The 14,453-nt window shown below is 39.8% G+C and overlaps 1 protein-coding gene across 2 annotated transcripts in view; it reads left to right on the forward strand.

The window, feature by feature from the left end:
• raver2 (ribonucleoprotein, PTB-binding 2) overlaps nt 1-14,453 on the forward strand; it is a 97,160-nt gene that overhangs the window by 54,870 nt on the left and 27,837 nt on the right. For both annotated transcript variants that reach the window (XM_013275818.3, XM_013275819.3), the window contains exon 5: nt 12,725-12,916. In XM_013275818.3, the coding sequence (XP_013131272.1) occupies nt 12,725-12,916 (192 nt within the window). The remainder of the gene's footprint in view (nt 1-12,724; nt 12,917-14,453) is intronic.

Below are 14,453 nucleotides of genomic sequence, written 5' to 3' on the forward strand. Positions count from 1 at the left end.
ATGAGCAGGTCTAATCTGTGTGCACTATCAGTGGTGTATAAGTGATATAGATGGTGATGTGCAGCAATGTGAGAATAAAAGCTGAGAAGTTAACCGCAAAGCATTGAACATGGATCTGAGCTTTCATGATAAGTGCTTTATGAGGATGGATATGAGCACTCCTTGTGCTGTTAGGCCACTTTTAACTTTTTTTTTTTGTTGTTTTCTGCTTTTTAGAAGAAAAATCCCCAAGGCACCTTCAACTTTGTTGACAATCAACCAGAAAGAGCTTGAGAGGGAAATGAAAATAATGAGTTTTCTTTTGCTGTCGGGAGCCAGACAGTTGCCTTATTTAGTACAACAGGAAGAAAAAAAAAGAGCTAATTTTGCTGATTTTGAATATGTACTTTTTTACTCTCTCAATCACTGGCACTCGCTTTTGTAGAGCTAATTAAATCTTTCCAAGTACAATCATAAGATTCTTGACACGATTATTGACCCCCTTTGGTGAAACGCAGTGTTTCAAAGTTTTATTTGAAAAGATGATCTCATTCAGTGACGTCTTCCTGCTGCACACAAAGGTGACCATAAATCTGTGAAATCATTCGATTTAGCAGAAGTTCACCACAAACGTTCTTTTTTTTTTAATGGAGGCTTACTTAGATTAACTCCACCTCTCCCTACGTTGTCCAGCACTCGTCATAAAGACATTTGCACTTAAAGCTGTCTCTGTGATAGGCCGTGTACCTCTCTTCAAAGACAGCTGTGACAGGGCTGTCCTGACCTCATCACTCTGTCCCGACAACTGACGTGACCATTTAAACTGTCTCTCACACACACACACACACACACACACACACACACACAAACCAACAAACTGACAGGTGCTCCCCCGAGCCTGAGCCCTGCCAGTGATGCATTCTGCATCGCTTTGCTGGGGACCACGACTGGAGGTCAAGAGCTGTCGGACACAGTGATTGCTAGCTGTGCGTGCACACACATGCACAGTCACATGTATAGTAACATCATTTAAGAGTAGACAGGCAATTGCTTTTTTTAAAAATTGCTTTTAAGGTGTCTTTGCAGTATTGAGCTTGACAGCATTAATTCTTTGAATCCGCTTTAAATTCATATTTGCCGTTTCTCATGTTGAGCCAATTGTTTTTACTGATGATACTGTGATTCCAGGCAGTCCATTGGCTCATGTTAATGCAATGGGATTTTTTTCCTGTCTTCTCTTTTCACTCGATCCCAACTCCAAACAGCAGATGGTTACTCATCCATGAGTCATTTTGTGCTGGAAGTCTCTTCCTGTTAAAAGGGAGTTCTTTTTCCCCACCATCACCAAATGATTGGTCTTCTCTCGTTAATATTGAAGTCTTTACCTTGAGAAAATCAGCAACTCTCATTCTGTAGTTTTACCTCTTTGTTGCATCCTTTCTGGATATTTATAATTATAATTGAGCTATTTGTGTATATTATATCCATCTCTTATATTTTGTTATATATTGTATTATTTAATTTAGTTCAGTCTGTTACTGTTGTTGTCTTGAAGCAACTGTAACCACATCATTTCTTCAGAGATTATTAAAGTATTCTGATTCTGATTTTGGTAGATGAAACAGTTCAAGCACTTCTGCTCTTCATCAGATAATAATGAAGTTGTAGTCTTGAATCACATGTTGTTGGTCACATGGTCACATCACATGGACATGATATCTAATCAAAACCCATATATTACACTGATCAGACGCTTGATAGATATATAAATAACCACACTCAGATGTGGATTGTGTATTATTCCCCGTTGATGATCTGAGAAGTCAATAAAGAAAAATCTATAATATATTAGTAATGCAACATATCGGTAAATACAAGTTTAAATGAATAAGAAAAAACACAGCAGATCAGTGGAAAAAAAAATTAAGAATAATGATGAACCAGTTTTCAGCTGGCATCATATAATGAAATTAAATAAAACTGAAAAGATTTAGCACAGCAAGCTGAGATACAGACGTGAGTGAGCAAGAATTTCCTGCCAAAACTCTCTGCACTCTAGGCTTCTTCAATGCAGAGCCGCCAGCCAAGTCAACTCTTTTATAAAGCGCTTCAAAACAGTGCTGAGCAAAGGGCTTAACATTAAGAACAGAATAAAAATACAAAGCCATTAGCATGGAAGCACCAAAGCATTATATCTGTGTACATCTAAATAAGTTTTAGAGATCTTTTGAGTCAGAAATGTGTGTCATGACTTGGTCACAACACATAACAGACTACGTGTTTGCTAACAATCAATCATAAATCGCTCTCATTCACAACATGTGTGATGTCTGTCGTAAGTGTCTGTGGGTAGCAACAAGAGGGCAGTCCGGGTCCCCCGACATTTTGTTTTTCACTTTGCCGTGCTGAATATGGACGAACTTTAGGTTCCTGTTGGATATGCTGTTTAACATGCATGATGAGTTTTTTAGGTTAGAATTGAGTGTTTTTTGTAATGGACCTTATTATACACATTTACAGAAAGCACCAATAATACAGCTCAAGACCTGTGGGGAAAAAAAATTAACAAATAAAATCCAACATGTCTAATGCTAAAATGCTGTTCTCAATCAGCAGCATTCCTTTACATGTAAATTCCCACTTGAAAACTTAGCCTGTAGTGCTTCATATCTTTGTGAAAATTTGCTGTCGTACTGAACAAGAAAAAAAAAAAAAAGAGTCATCAGCTGCTGTTAATTATGCTGAAACTGAAGTTGCCTCAAGTGCCACAGCACTTTGGCTTGACTCATTTAGCATAGATGCCTGATTATGCTGTCAAAACCCTGGCTAGTAAGGAATGTTTGAGTATATGATGAGAGTGCTTCATGTAGCAAAATGCTATAAGTGTGATTTTCAGCCATATTGCATTTATATTCCTTTTATCATTTTGCTTAGACATGGTGTCTTTTTTTCGCATGAATATGTTGTATGTTACGTAGTAATTTAAATATACACTTACCAGTCCCATTATTAGTGTGCCTTACTAGTTGTAGGCTGTACCCCATTTTTGCCTTGAGAACTACCTTAATTCTTTGCACACATGTCCTGTTCCACCACATCCCAAAGGTGCTTCACTGGAGGTCTAGTAACTGTGGAGGCCACTTGAGTATAGTGAACCAGTGACGTGGTACGTTGTCCTGCTGATAGCAGCCATCAGAAGACTGCTCATACGGTCACATGGTCAGAAAGACTCAGGTAGGCTGTGAAATGCAAACAATGCTCAATTCATACTAAAGGGCCCAAAGTGTGCTACGAAAGTTATCTCCCACACCATTATACCACCGCTACTAGCCTTAATATAAGGCTAGGTTGGAACCATGCTTTCATGTCATGTTAACCCTACTCTCTGGATCTGATAGCAGAAAACAAGAATCACCACACCAGACAACGGGTTTCCCGTCTTCTGTTGTTCATTTTCGGGAACCCTATCCCTGTTCTTACAGTTAATGACATAAGGGCAACTGGTGTGGTTTTTGCTGCTGTAACCCATCTGCTTCAAGGTTCAGTTGTGGGTTCAGAGATGCTTTTCTGCATAACTTAGTTGTAATGAAGGGTTTTTGAGTTACTGTTACCTTTCTGTCCACTCAAAACCATCTGTTGGGCATTCTCCTCTCACTTCTGGCATCTACAAGGCATTTTTACCCAGAGAACGGCCATTTACTCGAGTGTTTTCCTATTTCTTTCTCTTTTCTTTTTCTTTTTTCCCCCTATAGATAGTTGTGTGGAAGTAGATCAGTAGATCAGCTGTTTCTGAGATACTCAGACCAGCCTGTCTGCATCAACTTCCATGCAGGTCATCTTGAGTGTATCTACATGCCTAATTCAGTTTCTCTCATGTTTTTTATTTTCACCTTTATTTATACAGGTAAGTCTCATTGAGACACAAGGTCTCATTTTTAAGAGCGTCCTGTTTTAAATATCCACACAAAACTACAACATATTAAAACATACTGTAGTTGTTACAATTCATACAAAAAAATTGCACCTGAAAATAAAATAAAGACAGTAACAATAACACATTAAGAACATGAACAGACATCCAGTAATGCTTTCTCTGTTGTCCTTAAAATTAGTTTAAAGCCCTTCAGTTCAGTTGAGCTGCACAGTTTCAAATCCTGTTGTAATTTGTTCCAAGTATAAGGAGCATTGTAAGAAAATACCTTTTTCCCAAGTTCTGCATGTTATGTAGGAAGAGTGAATGTATTAAAGGCTTGTGAGCAGAGGCTGTAATTACTCTGTTTAGGTGACATATAGGAAGTGGTAGTGAGCCAATTATTGATATATAGATGAGAGTATACCAGGGGTCAGCAACCTTTAACACCCAAAGAGCCATTTGGACCCGGTTTCCACACAAAAGAAAACACTGGGAGCCGCAAAGACTTTCTGACATCTAAAATGAAGATAACACTGTATATATTGTTTTTTACCTTTATGCTTTGTGTGAACAACTAAGGTGTGCTGCTTATAAAATCCATGAAGTGCTACAGAGAAAATTACATTTTATTTATGTAATTAACACATTTTGAACTCTTAAAGAAATATAACAAAAGGAAAGACACCCAGCTGAACTAAAATGATCCATGTAGCAAACAAAAACTGTTGTGAGCCGCCACCCTTATATCGCCTTTGGGCTGTTGGAGCCTTGACCTGACTTTTAAAAAAATAATTGGAAAAAAGCACTATGGTGCTAAAAGATGAAAAATAGATATTTGCAAAATTCTGCCTAAATATGTATTTTACCTGGTTAATGTGTGTGGCGGGGCGTGGTCTGCAGCGCCGCTGCAGGGGAGCCGGACGCACCTGAGCAGCACCCACAATCACGCCTCGCCGCCTTAAAGCCTGTGCTCTCTCTGCTGTTGTGTTGTCAGGGTGTGAGCTGAAAAGCTACAGCCGGCTTTATGCGTACAGCAACCGTGTGTGAAAAGTGGTCAATAAAGAGATGCTGAAAAGCGTGTTCATGCAAACATCGTCGGGTCTGCCGTGATATGTTTACAATGAGACTTCTGGTCCCAAACCTCTGCGCACAGCGTCTGCAAATCGGGGCTTTCATCTTTACGCAGGACTGTAAGCTGTCATCTGTGAGGCCTGAGCGGTGTTTGTTTTTAACATAGTTCACGGTGGAGAACAGCTGGCGACATAATGTGGATCCAGATCCATAATTGGCCTACCTGGTGTCGAAAGTCTCGATAAATGCACGGCGTTTCGGCGGTTACACCGTCTTCCGCGAGTGTGACGCTTATTTTGAGGGATGAAAAAAATAATAGAATATAATTTTATTTTTATATTTATTTAGGGCCTATCACAATAATCTTCCAATTTAGAAGTACAAGTTTAAAAAAAAAGAACTAACATAATCAAAATACACTTCAGCTAAATACTTCTAATTTATTTTCCCAAACCACGCGGAGCCACACTATAAGGACTAAAGAGCCGCAGGTTGCCGACCCCTGGACTATACCAGTGCAATAGTCTGCATGTGAACAGTGAAGAAACACGAGGTCATCCTGTGATGAATCTCACCACTCCATGATAAACAGCATGCAACATCTGTAAAGAGCTAACAGGAGCCCTCAAATAAATAATGTCACCATAATCAATGTGATGTAAGAAGGTGGCAGCAACAAATTGTTTTTTCACACCTTACTTTTAATCTGAACTTTTTTATAAGATTTTCAATGTGTGGCTTAAAAGAAAGATCATGTGATTGGCTGATTAGATATTTGTATTAAGCAGTTGAACTGGGCACCGAATAGTGATTGGTGAGTCAAACAGCATCAAAAAGAAACATGTCAGTGCATGCACTGATGATGATTTCCGACACATAAAGATGAAAACTCTAAGCGTATTGCATGCATGAGTGAAATTTGAAGGCTTAAGCATCACAGTTTGGCATTCTTTTATGCACTGCTCAAAGAAAACTGTGCTTTTAGTCACAAATCCATATTTTCCCTGGACTTGAGTTTGTGCAGTGGGTTAGCGTAATCTGTTATTCAAACATAACTACCTATTGGCCAAAGTGTGGAAAAAAATGTGGTAATTAGACTGGCACAGGGTAATTGCATATTGCAGGAGAAGGAGTTTCTTCTGGGCCAATCTGTTTTTGATTTGCATCAAGAATAATTTGGAGGATGAAGCACGAAGTGCTAAATATGCTCATATAATTACTCTTTAATGTTCTCAAAGTCCGCCTTGAGGACAAGGTAGAGCCACATGTGATAGGAAAAAACAAAAAAAAGGATCATTGCAATGGGAACAGTTTCTAATTTCAATCTTAAATCTGTTTTTTTTTTTTTTTGTCATCCAAAGGCATTTAAAGCATAATTTTGAAGGAAAATCTGGGAAACTTGACATCAGATCAGAAATATTTCGTTTTTTTGTCTTTTTCTGTCTAGTAGTCTTAATGTGAACACTCCTGCAGTAAGAGGACATTTCAATCTTCAAACCATGATCCAGAAATTATGGTCTTTGTTGGAGGGGAGTTGGGGTTTTTAAAGAGACTGTACACATGGAAACAGACAGAGAAAGAGAGCTAAATGACAACTGGCATCCACAAGGCTCAGATACAGTACGCACAAGCCCATTTTAAATTTGCATAATTGTGCAGATTCGAATAATGATTGAATGTTTTATATATTCCAGTCTTCTGTTGTGTGAGTGCAGATGGAGAAAAAAAATAAAGGGAGAAGCTCACTCAGTCTTTGCATCCTTACTCACGAATGCGCACACAAACACAAGTTGATGACAGTCTGAATGCCATTTTCACAGAATTCAATTTGATATATAATGTTTGTTTCACAGTTTACCCACTTCCACTCGTGTGTGTGTGTGTGTGTGTGTGTGTGTGTGTGTGTGTGAGTGAGAGTATGAGTGTGTATTCATATCATTGTGGGGACCAAAAATTTACTATAGTTTACTATACTTGTGGGGATCAACACCCCTTATGGGGACCAAAATCCCGGTCCCCATGAGTTTGAAATTTATAATTTTCAGGGTTTTTAATTGTTTTTATCGTTAACTCGGTTTCCCTGGGTCTCTTCCCGTGTGTTATGAATAAATCTTTTTTTTGGTACTGGTACTGGTTTTATTTTGCTGTATTTATCCACGACACCTTAAAGGCCGGTCCGTGAAAATATTGTCGGACATGAACTGGTCCGTGGCGCAAAAAAAGGGACCGCTGAATTAGATTCACAAGATATGAATACCCGACTGTGTCTGTGTGTGCGTGTGTCTGTGTGTGCGTTCGTGTGTGTGTGTGTCCACAAAAAATAATGGTTAGCAAGTTTTTATGTGTTTTTCTTCCTGTCTTTTCTGGCTCACATTCTCTGTCAGCCCACCTCCCCTCATTCTCTCCAGCCATCAGTCACTTAATCAATCACTGATGTTTTCTGCCTCACTTTTGTGTCCCCTTCCTCCCCCACTTACTTTCTTTCTTTTCCCTCCTCACTCCCACTCTCTCTCCCTCTCCCACTTCCATCCATCCGTCCGTCCATCCATATCTCAAATGGTAAAGTGGTTCCGGTCATTTCCATACAGTTTGCTTAATATATGCTGATGATAATAGCCTATCGACCTACTCCTCCACACATACGTGCATATTCCTCTTGTGTTCCCCGCATTCATTCAGCCATCCATCTCTCCATCCCCCTGTTCAGGCTGGAGGGAACAGCAGACGAATGAGAGGTGGGAGGAAGTGGAGGGGCCACTTGATTGAGTGCTGAAGCTAACAGGCATCAGTGTTCGGGCTGAAAAAGTACAAATGCATTTGCTTTCCACTGATTCAAAATACCTTTATTTTTACAACAAAGAGAAAGGAAAGAAAAAATTGAATGATTACATAAACTACTCACATACAGCACAAAAATGGAAGTGTTAATTATTTATTTCAGCAACATGCAGTGAATGAATCTAAATCATTCAATATTTGGTGTGACCACCCTTTGCCTTCAAAACAGCATCAATTCTTCTTCTGGCTACACTACAACAACAAAGGAACTCGGCGGTTTAGGTTGTTCCAAACATCTTGGAGAACTAACCACAGATCTTCTGTGGATGTACGCTTCATCACATCCTTCTGTCTCTTCGTGTAATCCCAGACCCACTCGATGATGTTGAGATCAGGGCTCTGTGGGGGCCATAACATCACTTCCAGTACTTCTGATGACTTTGGCTGTATGTTTGGGGTCGTTGTCCTGCTGCAGAATACATTTGGGGCTAATAAACAACCATTTATATTTCTGAAAGAATTCTTTGTATACAGCATTTTTTTTTTTTTTTTACACCTGCCTAAAACTTTTGCACAGTACTGTATATACATATGTGCAATATAAATGCAGAGTTTAAAACGCTTTTGAGTTTAGCCAATGCCTTAGTTGTTTGCAGCAGATGAAAATAAATAATCAAGGTTCTGATTTCCCCACATAAATGTGAAAGTCTTTGTGTATGAATTCTTATAACCTCCCTGATTTTATGCTGCATGTGGAGGCATCAGAAGACTTATTCATAGTGTTTATTTTCTGTGTAGACCTTAGTCATGTACTTTGATTCATATGCTGGCCCTCAGAGGTCAAAACTGAGACTTGAGAAATCTCAGATATCTTCACCACTTAGCGAACAGTGGTAAAACATTAGCAAAAGCTGCATTTAGTTGAATTTATTGTATTTTATTTTTAATTTATTGCTGAACATGTTTTCCTAATGTTCAACTAAACTTTCTGAAGGGCTTTCCTTTTATTAGCCTTGGAAGGTGAAATAGGCTTAAAAATGTTTTTCTTTAGTATTCAAACAATAGTTTACCTTAAAATGTCAGAAAATACTAACCCACCCCACCCCCCCCCCCCCCCCCCCCCAAAAAAAAGAAAACAAAACAAAACCCAGACATCCAGTTTCTAAGAATTTCAAGCTGAAAACCTACAAATCCAAATGTACAAACCAGTAAGTATCTGGCACATTTGGTTGAGAATAATTGAATCAATGAGCATTCAAATTAGTTGAAATTATAGGTGCTAATTTTCTGTTGATCATCCTTCTTCCTCGTTCTTTCCCAGCTCTGCTTGTATTTAACACTGCGTTATTTCAGGCAGCAAATTCACGGACAGAATTACCTTCGAACATGTATCATTAAAACCACCTGCTGCTCCACGCTGCTGTTGCTGCCTGATTGTTGATCATTATTCGTATTAATGTCTCTGTGGTTCTGTCCCGTTCTGCTTTGTTTAACCCTGAAGGACTTATTCGTTGCTCTCACATTAGAAATTTGTCACTTGGACTTTGGATTTATTGACTTGCATACCCTCAAGATCAGAGTTTATTGCAACATTACAAGAGAGTAGCCAGCCCTTTTCCACCAGTGTGGTGCTGGTATCACATCTAGAACTGCTTCCAGTAAAGATTCAAAAAATAAAAATTCAAAGAAGACTGATGCTGTTGTGACAAAGCTGGCATTAGCACAGTGTCACCACTGGGCCCAAAGTTGGGAACTTTTGGTTTTGTTTCCTATGGTAGGGACTGCTCCAGGAAATTGACCAATATCTGACAGAAATAAATTTCATTCAGGTTTATTTATATTGCACCAAATGACAGAAACAGTCTCTTTAAGGCACTTTAAATTGTAAGGTAAAGACCCTACAATGATAGAGAGAAAACCCCAACAAGCACTTGGCGACAATGAAAATAAGAAACTCCCTTTTAACAGGAAGAAACCTCTGGTAGAACCAGGATCAGGGAGGAGCAGCTATCTGCTGCGACCGGTTGAGGGTGAGAAAGATGCCCACAGATTCTGTTCCCCTAGACTTTTCTTCCATAGAAATTACTCCAACCTCACAGTTATGCTACTGTCTCAAAAGAAACCAAAGCTGACTTCACTCATTAACAACATTGCGCTGATGTACTATTAAAGTACTTGGTCAAAATAACGTTAATCCACGATTAACACGACAAATCTCACGCTATGGCTAAGGACCAGTATTCACGTTGGTCTGCTGTTTTGCTTGCTACATGATTGGTATTTCACAGCATCTGCACCTTTCAAGGTACATTTGCCCTGTGCGATACAGACTGTGTTGATTGAAGATATAAAAGCCTCCATGACTCACATGCTCTTATGCGACCTTGTGTGCAAAGTGAACCACAAATATAGCTCTTCAGCTTTGTTTTGCACAATTTTCCCCTTCTTTACTCTTCAGAGTAAAAAGGTCAGTAATGTGTTGGCTGATCACTTGGTTGCGGCTTAAAGTAGTGGGGAGATGTGGCCAGAGCCATGTGTGATATTGGCCAAGTCTATCACAAATGCTGCATTTCAGAGGGAGCAAACCACACAATATGTACCGAATGGATGCAAAAGTGCACCTTCCTTTCACCACATGGAAATCAGATAAGGGTTTTTCATAAAAGTGTTCATTTATATAGTTGCAGCTTCCTGAAATTAGATATGCTTTTCTCTTTGGCTGAAATATCCAGAGTTTATGAACATGCAGATTTTTTTAACACAGCTGTTTATATTTTGTAGACACTACAAGTAACACTGCATGTAACTTCCAACAGTGACACAAAATTCTCTTTGTTTGTGCCTGTCTGGAATGAAGATGAATTCATTTTAAAAAACCCTTTTTGGTGTCTAATTGTGCACCTTTAGCAGCGATGGTGCAAGTGACGTCGCAATTAACAAACCAAACCTTCAAATGGTCTCTAACAGTTCACACATCCTTTAAAATGTGAGAGAAGTTGAGTTGAGTTCCTGTGCTTTTTATTCCTGCTGTATTTCATATGAATCGAACCAGTGCTAACAATACGTTAAGTGGTATGTTTTAACCACAAGCCATTACTTTGTGGACATAGTCATTATCTGATAAAGTCCATTAGCTATAAGCTATTAGCCTGCCTGCATTATTTAGCTTGAGCTCAGAAGATGGAAATGACTCAGCCTTCTTGACAGAGGAGTCAGTCTTTGTCAGCAGTACACTCTAGCACTGAGACATGTCTTTATTGACCGCTGACCATAAATGTGTGATAATAATGCTCTATCAAGTTTATATGTTGAAAAAGGCCCATTATTCGATCCAGCTCCTAAGTAGGAGATTATTGTAGTTTGGAGCTGTCTTTTCCACAGACACACACGTTAGGTTGTGTTTGTGTGTATCTCTGTCTATGTGCACGTCCCTGGAGCGGTGTAGCAAGAGCAAAAGGATGTATCTTTTACATCATGTCATTTCTTTATCTATCCTTTTTGACAAAAGAAGCTGAGGGAAGCACTTCTACCTCCACTCCACTGTTATCTGTCACTTCACTGTCTGTCAGGCATGCACAGAAAAAAACACACACACACACACACATGCATGCATGAGTTCTTGTTTAAAGTCGCATTTGATTTGTGCATTTGTTAGTCTAAAACTCTCTGAAAACACTGGGCGGATTAGGATTCGGATAACTCGTCGCTGTCTTTGCAGCCTCATGCTGGCGTCTCATTTTCTTAGTCAAAGTGCATCACGACGGTAGCTTGGGCTGCACAGATAACTGCCACTGGAGAAGATTGTGTTTTGCCAATCAGTCTTCTAGATGAATGATATTGCTATTCCTAGATGGTGCCGAGAAAGTGCAGATATAAAAACGTGTCTGACCTCCTTTGTTTGTCCCGATGATTTATTAAAAGATAGTAAATGCAAGTATTTTTAGGTCTCTGGTGAGGGGGGAGGGGCACACCTATCAAGCAGTAAGCAGCTGATACTGGCTGATAAGAAGTCAGTAAATTTCCTTTTGCGTGCTGAAGAAAAAAAATCCACTTTAAAACACATTTACTTCATTAAACAGCTCTTGGCGATAATGCTGCAGTGGTGGCGTATTAATTTTTTATTCCTACAGATAATTGCTGAAGTCTGAAGTGCTGGTGACGTTAGTTTGTAGTGTCAGAACTTAGATCGTTTTCAGAAGTTGATGTTGGATTTTATGCTGGACTATTGCTCTTGCTACCGGTGGCATTTCTCCCTTATATCACTCGACCCGCTTTCTCCTGAAGGAACTCGCTCCAGCCCACTGTGTGCATTTAACCAGGACAGGTTATTCCATATGTTTTATGAACCAACCAGTGAGCAGACAGTTCTAACATCTTACAGCTAATGTGGCATGCCTGGAAGTGGAAAGGTATACTGTATATCAGTGAAAGCCTGTTAAGTAGATTTGGAGCATTCCTGTGAACTAACAGGAACAACAAACAGATGACAGGAGTGCGCCTGCTTTTAATCAGACACTTCAGCAGGTGAGCATCTGCAAAAGGCATGCCATTATCAGGCATAAATCTGATAATGGCATGAATGCAATCCTGGTAATAAGTGGAAGCATAAGAAGACTACTCTGCCCCAGTAAGACATGTAAAAATGAAAGCTAAAATAAAATATGAGATACAAGTTGTTTTCTTTTTCTTTTTTTTTCTTTTCATTTTTGGAGTTTGTGCTCCACATTTACAAGTGTCAATAGTGATTTTTTGCACAAATTAGCTCAATTCATCATGTTTACACAATTTGTGGGATTCGATCAATACCAATGTCTTGACGTTGCCGGTTCCCCGGCCAACTAGGAGTTTAGATGAAGAACCAAACACGAGGAAAAAACAAGATTCAAATAATTTTTCACATTAGAGCCCAGCCACAGAAAAAAAATCAAAAAGAATGACTTGGTGAATAAATGCTTTGTCTTTTTATGCGTGTGTTTCTTCCAGCTTGCTCAGGATGAGGGAAGTCCAGTGCGAGGGTTTGGCGTGGTGGAATATGAGAGCGCCGAGCAGGCAGAAGCTGTGCTGATAGAGATGGACCGAACCCTGGTGGGAGGACAGGAGGTCCGTCTGTCACTCTGTACCCCCGGCACCTCAGGGAGAAGCACCTTGGCTGCACTCATTGCAGCCCAGGGTATGGTGAGTATGTTACGGAGAAAGCAGCATCACAGACGCATCACAGAGTGTACTGAAGAGAGCGCAGACGGCAGTACACGGGATTTAATGTCGCCTTCTGTTAACGCAAGAAGAGGCTAATATTAGCACCAGCATTGGTTTAGTAGCAATCATAACAGTTCACTAGCCACCAGTTTTAATGTAAGTATAACTGCCCAAAGTGTTATTTAGACTAAGCCCCAGCCATACTGTACTTATTACAGACTTGAAGAATCGATGAGAGATGAATCACAATTATATTTAGTGTGGATATGTCAGTGATTTTCACAGTTACATCTTCCACATAAAAAATGTTCAAAGGTTTTCACCCAACTGCTCCCACATAAAAACACAATTTAAACACCAAAAAGACCGGCTGATTTGCAAAATGTGAGCTTTCGTTTTTTTCACGCCATTTGAAGTGTGCAGAGCTAAAGTGAACAAATTAACCTACAGAAGCTGGAAAATTTCTCTGACATGTTTTCATCTCTAACCTGCTGCTGAGCCCACAATTATTAATCTACGGGCATGGTTTTATCACCAAATTAAAGGGAAAAAAGTTTTTTCTTTTTACTGTATGGAACAAGTTATCAGGGCTCTCTGGGATTTTAAACCAGGTGGAGTTATAAGCTGTTTTGAAAGAGAAGTGCCAAACACAGTTCAAATCACTATTTGACACTTGGTTATAGTTACACAACATGCTGTCACCATGGCAACTAACCGCCACTTAGCTGACACAGGTGGACCAGTGAGGTGCGATGCATTTGAATTTCATCATCTGATTCGCTGATTTTACTCTCATCTCTCTTTTTAGCTACAAGCCGCAGCTCAAGTCCGGCAGTAGCAAAAATCCTAGCTGGTGAAGCTGATTCAAGACACATCCAGGAATCAATATTCATGTTGCTTGGCATTAATGACTGTATTTGGACCATCATCAGCTTACCGCACCCCCTAAAAATCTGTAAATGAATTGAAACATTCCCTTTGCTATTTCCTATCATAAACCCTAATATTACTTTCAAAATTGAAAGCGTTATCTCAAAATATTTTTGTATCATTCCCTCATACGTGGAGGACCACATGCTACAACACTGGACTTCTCATGGAAAAAAAACTGAGCAAAACAACAAAAAAAGAGCGGATATGCTCACAGCTACTTTTCCATCTAATTGTGATGCCAGTGCCCGGTGGTTCTTGCACATCCGCTGCTGAGAAACACAGAGGTTTGACGTGGCGCACATGCACGAACACCCTCCAGCCGAGGTCTTTGTAGCTGTGATACCCCTCCTACACAGAGCTGTGGTAGCAGAGAGGCACTGACATGTTAATTATAGTCCTATAGACTGATTGGGCTCCTCCGCTGTCTCCCGCAGCCTGAAATAAACCAAACCACAAGCTAGTGACACACTATGACACTCATTCGTGCACCCATTCAAACAGATGCACCCCAGCGAACCCGCACACGGCATGTAAATACAGCGAGTGAGAGTAAGTGAGAAGTGAGAGTTCCCAAAAGGAGGAG

This window comes from Oreochromis niloticus, linkage group LG17 (genome assembly GCF_001858045.2).
Source record: "Oreochromis niloticus isolate F11D_XX linkage group LG17, O_niloticus_UMD_NMBU, whole genome shotgun sequence".
Taxonomy (NCBI): Eukaryota; Metazoa; Chordata; class Actinopteri; order Cichliformes; family Cichlidae; genus Oreochromis; species Oreochromis niloticus.